This window comes from Poecile atricapillus, chromosome 3 (assembly GCF_030490865.1).
Source record: "Poecile atricapillus isolate bPoeAtr1 chromosome 3, bPoeAtr1.hap1, whole genome shotgun sequence".
NCBI lineage: Eukaryota > Metazoa > Chordata > Aves > Passeriformes > Paridae > Poecile > Poecile atricapillus.
The window spans coordinates 89,687,697-89,702,017 of record NC_081251.1 but is presented as its reverse complement, the minus strand read 5'-3'; the positions used below and the strand labels follow the sequence as shown (position 1 = coordinate 89,702,017).

The window sequence follows — 14,321 nt, the reverse complement described above, 5'->3', positions numbered from 1 at the left end:
GCACTTTTTATTTACCCATGGTCTTTTATTACTTTAACAGAGGGAGCTTTCAAAAGCACAGCATGCCATCTAGAATAAGCTGCTTGTCAGGTAGAATGGTTACAAATACTTTTTAAAGGAATTTTAAGGCTAAGTAAGCATTGACTGTTGGCTGCCTGGTGTCTGCAAGCACATCTCTGGGGCAGTCAAGTGGTGTGGTTCTGAGATAGCAGTGGAGTGCCTCAGAGTCAGGAAAACTCCTTTTTTATTATTCTGGTTCAAATCAACTAGGGATTTGCCAAACAGAAAGTAATGCAAAATAGAAACTCAGCAAAAACTGGATTTTCTAGTTTGAAATAAGTATTTTTTTGTTATCTAAGGTAATATTGCCTATTAAAATACTTCTATTGAGTTTTTACAGGTTTAATTTGAATTTTTTTTATGCTAAGCATCTGATTTTTCATTTATCTGAACTGTAAAGTATTTTCTTATCTTTTCATTCACAGAATGTATTTTTCTTGTTTTGCAAGTTAGCATGTGATGCTTTAACTATTTGAAATGAGCATTTTCTAGAGAAATTTCATGTGACAACTTAATAAACTGTGGATTCTTGACCTCTAAAGTGCTGAAGCTAGAAACATTTAATAACCAGCCATTGGATATAAAGTAATATGCGTGTTGTTTTACTAGTGCGCATACATGGCAGTTTGAAACAAAGTCCAAGGGTCACCAAAATCATGAAGTTAACTCAAGCGGGTCTGTCTGAACTGTGTAATTCAAAGTGCTGTCAGGATGTGTCACATAGTGTAGGTATGAGTGAAGGCTACCAGGTTACTTAGAGATATTTTTCTGCAAGGTGTGCATTTCAGTTTCTCTGAAAGCTTCTGTGATCTGGAGCCTGCACAGTGGGAGTGTAATTCAGTGCAGTTGCTGCACTGCTGAATTCTATACAAGTGTGTGTGTGTGTGTGTGTGTGTATACAACCTGAGTATTGACCCACGTGGACTTGTGAAGAGCAGCGAAACTTCGAACAGAGGATTGCTGTCCTGGCAAGTCCCCTTCATCAGCTTACAGGAGGCCACCAATGTCCTTCACCGAAGGGAGGACCCCTGATGCTGACTGCCTGGCACCCTCATCAGCTGAGTGGGTACCGAGGGCTTTGAGGGGGTTGGAACAGCCTGCGGGAAGGACCAGGCAGATGTATGGGTGGAGGTGGTGGGCAGGGATTACTGGTGGACATGAAGTACTAGTGGGATTGAAACTGCAGAGAGCAAATACACAGTCAGTGGAAATAGGACTGAAACCTCAGCTCAGTCCTGGCTGCTGAGCTGAGAGGGTTGTGTGGGTGCCTAACCAAACTTTGGATCAGTGAGTGACTCCGTGTACCAAAGCTCCCAGGTGGGGGATGATCTGTGTGCCTCATTGTTTGTGGTGCTGATTCTGTGTCTGGGTCAGAGGTGCCTTCTGAGGATGCTGCAGCAGGACAGTGGCAGCAGTGCATCCCCTGGTTGAGGCTGGCTGCCTCAGCTGTTTTCCTGGCTGCTGGAGCCCAGAGCTGTCACAGCAGTGGGCACTGGGAAGGCAATTCCTAAGCTGACATGGTAGTTTTGCAAGATTGTTTAAATGAGGTGGGTTATGTGGGGCTTCAGGTTTTTCCAATAAGTTGCCACCCCTGGAGTTTCCAGTCCTGCAGTAAGAGAGGCTACAGAAAGTTATATTATGGTCTTCACCCTGGGCGTGCGAGACCTTTGTCTGCAGGCATTCCTACTGATTTCGTTGAAGCTGTGTTGCAAGGGCCTGCCAGACATGAGCAAGGAGATAGGAATCTGGCTCCTGGGATCCATGCAATGCATTCCTACATCACCTGGGGTGTTTTCGCCTGGTGGAATCAACAGCTCTGTTCCTGGGCATGGGACTAGTTTGGTGTTTGGATTCTAGGGAGAATCATGGAGAACTGCTTATGAAAATTTGGAAGCTTCACCTGGGAGTGCAAATAATTGCCAGTTGTTTATCATCTATTCTCACGTGCATTGGCCCATAGATTCTATTTTCAGAGTGCAAACTAAACCCACCAGGAGGGACTGGGAAATCATGTAAACAGCTGTCCCGAGGGTACAGTGCTGTACTTGTGTTCTGTGTCACAGAACTGCGTGTGCCTCTGGAACTCTTCCTTTCCCAATGGCTTGCATGACCATAAGCAATGCAGCACGGCGCGTCATCCAGCAGCTCTGGGAGAGTCCTTGCTGGGAAGCAGCACCTCCCTGTTCCTTCTCAAGTCTCCTTTTATGTAGCCAAGTCCTGAATGGAGTCACCAGACATATTCCTCAACTTGGCTTCCCCATTTCCAAAAGAAATTCGAGCTTCTCCTTTCCTTTCTTGGTTTATTTGTACCAATTATGCTGTGATTGCAGCGTGAGGGTGCATGTGCAGCTCAGTGGAGTCTTACCCTGCTGGACAGTCCTGGGACTCCTGAAGAAGCAGGCGTCCAGGAGCTCCCTGGAGGCTTACCTTGGAATACCCTGGGGCTTTGGACCAGCATATGGGTGCCTTCATTTGTGGTGGCTTTCTCTGCTCTCCCTTTTCTTTTAGAAATCTGTCAGAGTGAGTGAGGTTTCTGCTTGCGTTGCTTCTCCAAGCAGTGACGCACACATGTACTCTTTTTCTGCCACGTAAGTGGGTGGTTTATGTGCTAGGAGGGAATGTTTCATAAATTAGCCAGAGCCCAGGCCTTTTCTCTATTGCCCAGGTGATGTGTGAAGAGGATTCAGTGTCAGCCTTTATTTCCTCCTGGCTTTCAGTCGTGCAGGTTGCTGTGCAGTCACTTTACCACTCTCCAGCTATGGGTGGTCCAGCCTCACCCAGGGTGAAATGCTAATCCATGTGGGGGTAACTGCAGAGAGAATTATTAATGGCCTACAGTCTGCAAACAAAAATCATGAAAATACTGCTTTTTGCAGAGTTCTGTCACTCAGCGGCTATTTTGGGAGTCTTTTGCAACCAGGACAAGTAAGCACAGAATGACCATCTTTGACACGAACATCCCTGGGAGGTACAGTAAGCAGGCGTAGATGGAGGGTTTGAGTGGGGAGGTGGCAGAGGGGCGTTTTGGATCTTGGTGGGCTTACACTGCCCTGGCTACAATTGCAACACGACTCAAGGGTGTGCTGTGAGGGGAGATGGGGAGGAAAATTGAGGTCCAGGAAGCCACAAGGGGGAAATGCTTAATGGGCAAGTTGTTTGTTTATTTAAAATATAATGAATGAGCAAAAAAGTCTTTTGAAAGCAACCAAGCAGGCTGATTACTCCCCTTGTTTTCTGATGTGAGAAAGCTCTTGTGTGGTGTGTAATGAACGGCGATGTCTCTCTGCAGGGGACCTTAGCAGGACAGTCAGAAACAGTGTTGAGGGAAAGCATCTGCAACAGAGAGAGAGAGAAAATCTTTCTCTGTTCATAGTGTTAATTATTAGAAACCTTGAGCAACCCATGGTTATTGAAACCAGCTTGTCTCAGTAGCCACACTTCAAAATTATATTTACAGAGGTTAGAAAACTAAATATTTTTCTTTGTGGCTGCAGTAGTGTCATGAGAGACCCTGTCTTATACAACCTGTTTTTAGTGTATAAAATGTGACCTGGCTTTGGCCTTGGTTCCCAAAGCTTCATATTTAAATGAGGAGGGATTGGATCTTGTTTTGCCCAAGTTGGTTCTAATGTGAAAATTGTGGTCTCTAGATTTGGAACAGAGCTCAAACATTTATGGTTGAAGTTACATTTTTCAAGCGACAATTGGAAATGCTCACAAATACTGCTACATAGTTTGTTCTGTTTGGGATTTTTTGCTTCTACTCTTTTATTTCCTTGGTATAATTAGAACTGAGATTTGTTCCCAGTCTAGCATCTGTATAGGCACAGAGTAGGCACGTTTTTCTTTAGAAGAGAGCAAGACGTGTTTCTAAAAGTACCATCAGTATAAGTATTATACATGACTCTCCTGTAGCCAGCACCAGCCACAGGAAAACATGGGACATTTTTTGTTGTATTTTCTCAGATAGTTGTAAGAAGGGACTTTTTTTTTACATGGATATAGTATGACTCTTACTTGGCAAGGAGAAAAGTCATGAGTTAGTGTCACCTTGTGCATTTCCTTTAGATTTAAACTTAGGTAGGTTGATGGATGCTTCAGCAATACCCCTGAACTATTTATTGAAGTTGGATCCTGCCATTATGTACTGGAATGTGTCAGTTTCCTCCAGCTCACACCTCCTGTAACAGAGACCATGTTATAAAACAATCACCTTGGGCAAAATAATTGTGAAAGAAGATTGCTGAGGGCTGATCATGGATCTTGAGAAGATACTGTAAGAATGTGAGCCCTCCTGCCCTGTTGTTAGCATACCCACTAGTGAGCACCTGTCTGATCCCACATACGTGCCCAGCTTCTTCTGTTTCACAGAACAAGGGCTCTGCTGATCTGTTGTGATCTTGCTGCTGCTTTGAGCGATGATGTTGAGTGTCCAGCCCTGTTGAGCCCCAGCAAATACCTTATTGTGACTTTACTCTTGGCATTTAATGCACATCCTGGCTGTTTCTACTTCTTAGTAATTCATGAAGCCTCCTGTGGTTATGCTAGAAGCTCCTGCAGACTGTCTAGGTCTTCAAGAAACAAATACTCTATTATGGATTAATACTCTTTTTCTATTTTAGGCAGTTTTGCGTGAGACCGATCATGATTGAAACAGTTTCTAGGATTAAGTAATGTGATTAATACTTGTTTTCCTCAATCTTCATGCAACAGAATACATTTATTAAAACTCCTTGTTTTGATAGGTTGGGGTTTTTTGGTTGGTCCTTTTTTTGGTTTACAGGCTCAATTATTTTCTATTGATGTTGGAAAAAACAAGTTGCAATCTGCTTCATTTTTGGGAGCCCCACAAATGGACACAGATGCTGCTGGTGATTCTGGAAATTAATGTGCAGCCAAAACAGCAAAAGCAGAGCAGCTGTTCTGCTTAGCACCCTGTTCTGTGCTCAGTCACGTGGCACTGGTGGACTGTTGCAGGAGTCGGCCTGAAAAGAAATGTATTCTGTGTTGGTGTGACTATAATCCTCAACTGCAAAACCTCAACTAGTGCAAGTGTAGGCACTCGTAGTATCAGCAGAGCTAAGTGGGGTTGAAATGGCTCATGGTTTTAAATGGCTTCAGATGCTTCCTGTTCTGAAATAAGAATTGTACTTCATTAAAGTACCTTAGAGTCAGTAGAGATCACTCCTAAAATGCCCTATCCCGGAACCATTAGAAATGTATTCCTTGCGCTTCTCACATGTTAAATTTGGCTTTATGTCCTTTGCTGGCTTAAATTTGCATACTTATTTCATAAAATGCTTTCCCCTTTGTTATTTCCTGCCCTTCTGTTCTTCATGAATTTTGAAGAAGGTTGGCCCTGTTGGTTATGATATTTATAATATGGTTATGATATTATGATATACTCAAGAAGGAATCTATTTTCTTAGACAACGGAGAGATGGTGATTTAATTAGAACAGCTTCTCCAAAGAAGGGCTATCTTGCAAGCAGCAGTATTTTCCATTTTGCGCTCTTCATGGTCAAAGAAAGATGGCTTTCTGGACAAGTTTTGGATTAAGAGCTGAGACAGTTCAAGACCAACACAATTTGGTACTCTATTACTACTTTTATTTTAATGTGGATTGCAGTCATTGAAACTCCGCAACATTGTTGCATCTATGTCATACCTATATTCACTATAACTATTCTAGCATTAAAATGTATTGCCACTCTGTCTCAGAATAAATAAATTTAGATTGAACAGGGAAACAAAAATATTTTAATGTTTCCTGAATCCCAGAAGTAGTAGTTTGCTGTTTCATTTTGAATCTCTTGCCTAAGGCAGATTTCAATCCTGTTGTACTGCATGGGGATTCAGGGCGTTCAAAGGCTGACTCATGTGCAATTGGAGGCCTTTCCAGCTGTGGCAGTCCTCTCCTAATTCCTATTCAGATGGCACAAATAGGTATTAAAGCCTGGCCAACTGATTTCAAACACTTGATAGAATAGATTCATTGCTGGGAAGATGTGCTCTTATAAATGCCTCACAAGCTCTGAATTGCATTTGAAGAAATGCTTTTTTTTTCTTTCTCTTTGTTACCTGTCAGGAGCAGTTCCGAACGGAGGAAGGAGAAATCGAGAGATGCAGCAAGATGCAGAAGAAGCAAAGAGACTGAGGTTTTCTATGAACTGGCACACGAGCTGCCCCTGCCCCACAACATCAGTTCCCACCTGGACAAGGCATCCATAATGCGCCTGGCAATCAGTTTCCTACGGACTCATAAGCTTTTGTCTTCAGGTAAGATCTGGCTAAAAGAAGTTAGTTGTCTGGGCTGGCTGATGGCAGCTTGGTAAGATTATGCATGCTGTTCTCTGACTACAGGGTTACCAAAAGAATAATTAGCACAGGTTTTTTGCGTCTCTAAATAAAACCTCTGAGACATCTTGAATGTGGTGACATTCAAGTTACGAGATTTTGAGTTTTCAAAAGTTTAATCAGAATTCAAACATATGCCTTAAGCTTCCATACTGAAGCAAATAATTTTTGATTTGGTGCGGCAAGCATGTTCATGCCTGCACATTCAAGTAGCAGCTGGGATGCTCTGAAGGTCCAGTACTTGGTTTGAAAGGAGTAATACTGGCCAAGAGTAGTAGGTAGGTAGCTATACTAAGATAACTAAAACAATTTCTAAATACTTGATGTGAGTGGATTCTACACAATCAGTTTCTCTCATGTTGGTCTAGTAGAAAATGTGAACAAGCATAATTTTTATAGCCCATGAAAACTGATAAAATTAGAACTATTCTTATTTTGCCCCATACTTGAATAACCACTTTGATGGAAATATGTGGCTTGAGTAGCCTGTAAGATCAATGAAAACAACTGATGTTTCCAGAACTTTCACACGGTGACCTATGAGTGTTGAGAATACATTAAGAAAACAATGCTTGCATTGTTTGTGAATGGTAACCCCAGAATTTTGTCTTTTCCTTGATTAATGGCAAGACTCCCAATAAGGTCACGATTGCACTTCCTCTACTTAGAAAAGTTGAGTCATACAAGAGCAGTTACTTTAATAAATGTTACTAGGAAGCATCCGATTTTGTTGTCGAATTTGCTGTTGGTTTGTTGTTGGTTAGTCTGAAAGATACAGCAAATTCAATTCTGCTTCTATGTGCTCGGTAATTTCTTGTAGCATTTTTGGCTTTTGCTGAAGCCCACTGTATAAAATGTAGGTATTTTATCTTAGCTTATAGAATGTGGTTTTATCATGTACTTCTGTGAAAAGAGAAGTTGATGTGCTGAACAGTGTTTGGAAATCATCTCTGATTCCGTCGTGTAACTAATACTTGAAGAAGTTGCGTAAATAGGTAAATGTTCTTAAACAAAGCCAATTTGTTAGTAACTTTCTCATAAAAACACAGCCTCAGCTTTTCAAATATTTATATGGAATGAACTGGAGAATGAACTGAAGACTGAAACACCATACGAAAAGTAAACTTCTGAGAGGCTGTAACCAATAATATAAGTAATGTGCGTGCCTGTGAAAATTGACATGAAATAGTTGGATGCAGTCATCATCAGAAAAATACATTTGCTAACCTGCTAAGTTTAAAGTGAACTTTTCAAATTAATTTACATTTCTCAGTGAGGAAAAAATCTACTGACTAATACATATATTTTGATGCTTCTATACTGTTAAGGCTTAGACTCATTATTTGATAGTGATGACAATTCAGTATATGTGTATAATATTCATACATGCACATAAAGATACTATATTTCTGAGACATATTTCTGTGACAGTGTTTGAAAAATAATGTGATTCATGTAGACAATTTACAATTTTCTTTAAGTACCACCAGTACCCAGCAGGAGAAAAGAACCTGGAAATAAAATGTTAGAATAGCGAGAGGCTGTGCTTTAATATTTCATGCTTTCTCTATATTAGTTATTTGCTTAGCCTTAAATCTGATGCATTCACTTCCTCAGTCCAAGTATTTACTTGGAGTAAATCCTCTCATTAAAATTTGTGTTGTTAGTCAAATGCAGATTTGGCTGTGGCTGCATCTTTAGGCACCAGAGGTGTAGATAAGAGTTTCAAAATCTTAGATGCTTCTATTCTGAGGAACTGAACTTTAGGTACTTTAAAAGGATGGATTATCTGGAAATTTTGGGTATTATTTTCTGATAATGAAAATACATTATAATTAAAGAACTCAAGTCAGAAAACCTTGTCTGCTGCTCCTCTACTATCTGAGTATAGCTAACATATAAATTGAATTTTTTATCCTTGTAGACCTCTGAATAATGTCAATCTTTATAAGGACCCTGGCTTTCACTAGAAGGCCATCCAGTTTAATTCAGAGTGGTAGGTTTTTGATGCAGCTGGAGGCTTACAGGTCAAGAGGTTTGCTGCTTATCTGTTTTGATGAGTGTGAAACAAGATGGAACATGGGCTTGGGTGATGTTTGTGCCCATTCTGTTCTTGCTTCTGCTTTGGACCCTTTCTGAGCCCCAAGCAAAGCTACAGCAAAGGTTTCATGTATGTGTTTAGCAGCCTGGAATTTCACCATAAATATACTATTGTATTTGAGAAGTCTGACTTGACTGTCAGGGAGCTTGGGGAACACTGTGTCATCTCTTGATAGATGAACTGGGAAATGGGGAGGTGGGAGTGCATAGAAGCAAATGCCCACCCCAGGCTGCAAACACCCTCTTTGCTTTATGTTGTCTTTAGTAAATGGTTTTGATTATTTGGGGTGGACATCCACTGTAAACTGGAGTTAAGTGAGTGTATTTGTTCTGTCAGTAATTCGGACACTGAAATAACATTTGCTGCAGCTTGAAAGAAACACTTCAAAATGTGATAGGGAAAAAACTACTGCTTTATCACTGTTTTGTTTGTTTCTAATTTAGGCTATCAAAACCTACTAGCACACCATATTTTATTTTGTGTTACTGTTTGTGGGCATGATTCTCAAACACATCTCTCTGTTTTAAGGCAATTTTGCCTGATGTAGAGAGAACAAGGCCTTTCCCAGGACTGTACCCTCATCTTTCTGCAAGCTGATGCTCCAGGTGGGATTTTGGAGATGGCCAAAGATAGGCAACTTGCCAGTCTCACTATGCTGGCATTAGTGTCTCATGCCCTTTCCTATTACTCCCTGAGTCAGAATAGGGCTTTTCACTTGTGTAACTCGATCTGTTTTATTAGCTGTGTCTGCATAATGATCTGTTGGGAAGCCAAGACTTAGGGAAATGTATACCCACATTCTTCCAGTAGGTGAATGACAGAGCCCCTGAATCTGAGCCCTCATTGAGAGCTCTCCCACTACGTGCCTCGAAAAATCCTGACTTCTGGATTGCAGAGTGCATGTCTCCTGCAGGCGTTGCAGGGCCCAAGCTTGGCCCTTGGATCCTATCATAATAGGAAATAGCTGGTTGTATATCTCAGAGTTCAAAAGGGTAAAAAATACCAGGTTTTGCTTTATAAAAGTTGCTGCTTTACTTAGTAACACATTTCCCTTTGATTTTCACAGTAGGCAATTCTGTGTGGGAATGTTGGAGAGGAAGCCTTTAACATTTAGAAATGCAGGCTGTTCGTCTGACGGCCTGATTGAGATTAGTATCACAGGAAGCAAACTGAAACAATGGCTTTATAATACTGTTTCCATGTTGTGCACAGAACAGTACACCATATAATTGGAATGCTAGGTAGAAATATTTAATTATGATAATCTTAAATATTTTTCAAGATGTCTCCTAATTCTGTTGGCATAATACATTTTTGCCATCGTCACGTTCAGATGTTTGGGATAAATTTAGAACTGATCTTTGTTCATCTCAGGTAAAGGTTTTGATCCCATAAATTTACTGCTGAAAATAGGCATTCAGATGCTTATCAGTAGTGGAGCTTTTGGATTTGGGATCTTATGTCCTTTAGTGTGGTCAGAAAAACTGTTAGCAGTACTTTTCCCATATTATTTCCTAGTATAGCTAGTAAGTAAGGCTAATGCTGCTTGGGAAGCTAATAGTTGGCAAAAGAGAAATAATGGCTTTTGCTAAAGAGTGGCTGCCTTGGTTAACAGCTAACATTGTGATGGATGCTAAGGCTGCCTCAGGTATCCTCTTTTGGTCTGATTATGAGGAGGAGAATCCATTTTAGGAAGCCTGTATGCACAGTGCCAATAATTTTAAGTGTTTATTTGAACCATGCTGATGCTAAAGGTGTTACAGGAACCAGAACTCTCTGCAGTGAGTTTCTGTGTGCAAGTACTACGGACATTTTAATCAGGCTAATCAGGCAAACACAATTTTTTTGGCTTGCCTTAATCCCATCCCAATTATGTGGTCACCCGGGTGTCTTTTCTGTGCAGAAATCCAGCAAAGGAAACTGGCTGAGAGTTGTTCTTGTGCAGGCAGACAGCAGCAGAAATGGGGAGGGAACAGGGATACAGACAGGAAGTTGTTTGGGAGAAGGGAGGCCACAAGGAAGCCAGTGTGAAGGTTTCAAGGGAGGGAGACAACAGAGCCGGAAAGCCAGCAGGGAGCAGAAGGGGAAAAAATAGCTTTTCTCTAGGCTTTTAAGGGAGAGGACAGACTGTAGGGAGAACTGATGTGGGCATTGTTTTTGAATGTCTGGACAAGCTGTATCTAATGTCAGGCCATTGTGGCATAAAACAGTGCTTTAAAAATAGCATGTCTACTTGATTGCTTTTATTAAATTGGAAAAATAGTTTTATACCAACCATGTTGCTAGGAATGAGAGTGAGTCAGGTGCTGAGTGCTTCAGCTGCTTCAAGTGATGTCCCTTTTAAGGGAAGGTGTACCCAAAGGTCCCATGGGACTCAAATCCTGGTCTGATGAGGTGCTGTATTCCCAATGTGCAACACTGATGTCTGCAGGACTCCAAGCAAGTTCCTGGGAGTAGGATCTGAATGATTTGGCTAAATACAAACTCTGCAATCAAAACAACACTAACATAAGTGTTTTCTTTATCCAGGATTGCTTGTGCACTTGGAGATAAGAGCCCTTCAGGAAGCTTCAAGTTTAAGAGTAGCTTTTTCTTGATGTATCTAAATTGAAAGCTTTTATTGAACACATTGAAAATATCCCCTTGAACAGGATGTACTGCCCTGTCAAGACAGAAAAAAAGGGGGAAAAAAATCAGTCACTTTCCTTTGATGGAAAACAAGAAACCAGGAAGAGACAAGTTTGTCTGAAAGCTGCTCTCTCTGATGCAGGATGAAGCTGCTGTTAGATCTTCCCTAACTTTTGCCTGTGGACATCAGGCAGATTTTACAACCCTCTTCTGGAGTGGCAGCTGTAGCCTGGTGTCAGTTATGCACAATATGTAAGCAGCTTACTGGTACTTATGAGATGTAAGTATGATGAGAGAAAAAGCCAGGAAAATTTTGTGCAGGTAATGATTGTGACCTCCAGTAGAAATACATTTTATCATTGTCTGCCTCTGAACTGACCAGAAAGACCCCTTTGAGTTAGATCAAAGGTGTTGAGAGGAGTTACAGGCTGTTTGCTGAGAGGTTGTTTATACCTGTGTAGTTATTTCTTTTAAGGAGAAGCCTGATTTTTGAGCCTTCTGACTTGTTCCAAGAGGTTGGACTGAAGGAAATGAGCAAGCATCTACGGAAAAAGTGTTCTTAAACTTGGGAACAGTGCACATCCTGACAGTGAGAATTAATCAAAGCTTGTTTACAAAAGTTATTTTTAGCATAAAAGGTTATCATAAACACTGCAAAAAGCATTTGCCATAACAGTTCAAAGTTTCTTATCAATGAATAAATTCAATTTGGTGGTTAGAAAATTTGTCAAAGTAAATACCAAAATTTAATACAGACAGAGACATGGATTGAAAAATGCTGTATCAAAATTCAAGAAATACTGCCTTTGGGCAAAGTGAGCAGTGGATTATCCTCAGATATTGGGACATGGTACACCACTGCTCTGTTCCTGGTTTTCCTGTAGCTCTGACAGTCCCAGGAAGGCCACAGCAGCAGTTTTATGAGGCTTTTTGACATGTTTCAACATCTCCCAATGTCCCCTAGACAGGGATTCTTCTCCTGTATAGACTTTACAGCTTTACATGAATGCAGTCTTGGCTGGGCTCTATCAAGGAGCTATAATATGAACAACAATTTTATTTCATTCTGCTGAATATGCTGTTAATTTAAACTGGTATATTTGCAGTCCAGTCTCCCTGCTATACTGTCATGGTGCCTGAACAAAGGTACTCCCTTTAGTTGAGGTGAGGTGGAAAAAGTTGTAGGAAAAAACCCTGAAACACATCCTTATTTCAAAATTTAGCTAGCAGCTATTTTGAAATGCAATGCTAACAAAAAAACCAATCAAACAAAAAAAAACCCACCCCTAAAAATCGGTAGAAACTGAGTCTCACTGTTATACTTCCCAAGACTTGCCAAAACCTGTCAAGTCTACATGAAGTGCTGCTCTCTGGATAAAGTGACCTCAGATCTATTGTAAACCCAAGGCTGAAGTTCTGCTCTCACCTACTTATGCTAACCTCCATTGCCACTTCCATTTGGCCCCAGCTTTCTCAATTATTTTCCATTTGAAGCTGAATTTTCTTATGCTAATGCTTTAGTTCACCTCCAAGGTAAATTAACGAAGACAAATTAAAGCAAAGTGAAACACAATAGGGATTTCAGAGAGGAGCTTGCAGTAGCCATGCCATTATTTGTTTTGCATCTGCAAAATAGCTTCTTTGTGAAGCAGACCAGATTCTTGCTAGTGGCAATGACTGAATTTCTTCTCTCCTAAAGTGTGTATATCCTCTGTGTATTAGTAGCTAGTGGTTTCCACAGAGAAGGGGAACATGCTCTAATGCTGTCACTGCAGCCATAGGAGGGACTCCTATTTATTATTTATATTACTATAATTATACCAAGTTACCTGATACAGGGCATAGCAGGGCTGCCACAGTGCAGCCCAGCATATTTTCTTTACTGCAGACTTAGGATCCTCAGGTAGCTGATCTGCTTCAGCGGGTAAGCACAGATGACACCTTCTGGGGCTGTGTTTGCAAAGAACCTGGAAACAGTCCAAGACATGAGCGCCTTTGGTGTGTTCCCCAGCCCTTGAGCTGCACTGAGTAGGCTGCTGGGGGGACAGGCAAGGAATAGATGGGCAACAGCAGCAGAGTGGCTCTGGAGGTACTTGGCATCCACTTTTATGTGCCTGATAGTGCCTGCCGTTTCCTCTTTGAAATGTGAGCACGCCCTATTAAGTACTACAAGAAACCTGTACCTGCCAGCTCCCCTTTCCTACTGCTGCCGGGCTGCTGAGGAGAAAGGATGGGGTGCACTCAGGTTTATTGAGTTACCAGAGAGGCTGGAGTGTGTCTGCAAAACACCTTGGTCATGCTTTTGGGTTAGGTTAGATGGGGTGCGTGGCAGCACAAACAATCTTCTCTCTCTCCTCCCTGTCCACATCACAGATGCGTCCAGCTGGACAAAGATAATTTTAATAAAAACAGTGAACTCTGATCCCACAAACCCCTGTAACCACATGCTTTAAAACTGACTGTATCTTTAAGTGCTGCACTCAGCTCGGACCGTAAGGGTTTGAACCTGCAGCCCTGATGTGATGTCCCCTGATCCATGTCCTCTATGTGTGTTTGTATAAGTAATATAATTTATATACATGGAAAAGCAAACTTAATAATCTGATAATACATGTAAAGTGTTTGTCTTTCACTGTTGGAGGCATTTAAGAATACAAATGCTTTGAATAGCCTTCCTGCCTTTGAATGGTGATGTTTTGTTAATGCAAACTTAATGAGCTGGGAAAAAAATGGAAAGGAGGGTCTGGGGTTAGAGCTGAAAAGTCATTTTTTCTCTGAACCCACACTTGGCTGATTGTCTTGGGCAATAGCCATGAGCCCTTACTGAATAAACCATTTGTTTGCTTCTGGAAAAGTAAAAAAAGATCCTTGACATTCTTTATGCGGCAGAAACAAGCTTGGGAGCAGATGGTCACTTACCTCTTTTTTTTTTTTTTTTTTTTCTTCCTTCCCTAAATGTCATTTCAGTCAAAGTGCATACTATTCAAATATATTATTGTATATTTTCTGTATTTTAAATGCTAGTCTTGATGTAATTTCCTGAAGTAATTTGCTTTGTACTGAAGAGGAACTGGCCCCCGTATGTGTAGCTAGAATTGCAGTGCAGGGACATGAAATGATAAATCCCCAGTCTGTGCTGGCCATCCCCAGAGAGCGTCCTCTCTTACCTGCTACC

The 14,321-nt window shown here is 41.2% G+C and overlaps 1 protein-coding gene and 1 long non-coding RNA gene across 3 annotated transcripts in view; one reads left to right on the top strand and one right to left on the bottom strand.

Moving 5' to 3' along the window:
* The window catches only part of LOC131576916 (uncharacterized), an 85,898-nt gene that overhangs the window by 6,974 nt on the left and 64,603 nt on the right, over window positions 1-14,321 (bottom strand). Inside the window, exon 4 of the long non-coding RNA XR_009277104.1 lies at window positions 12,976-13,113. This is a non-coding gene — a long non-coding RNA (uncharacterized LOC131576916). The remainder of the gene's footprint in view (window positions 1-12,975; window positions 13,114-14,321) is intronic.
* Window positions 1-14,321, top strand: part of EPAS1 (endothelial PAS domain protein 1) — a 76,702-nt gene that overhangs the window by 35,511 nt on the left and 26,870 nt on the right. Inside the window, exons 2-3 of one of the 2 annotated variants that reach the window (XM_058834047.1) lie at window positions 2,937-3,028; window positions 6,149-6,339. In XM_058834047.1, coding sequence (XP_058690030.1) covers window positions 2,997-3,028; window positions 6,149-6,339 — 223 coding nt within the window. In that variant the 5' untranslated portion in view covers window positions 2,937-2,996. The remainder of the gene's footprint in view (window positions 1-2,936; window positions 3,029-6,148; window positions 6,340-14,321) is intronic. The other variant, XM_058834046.1, reaches the window with a different exon arrangement.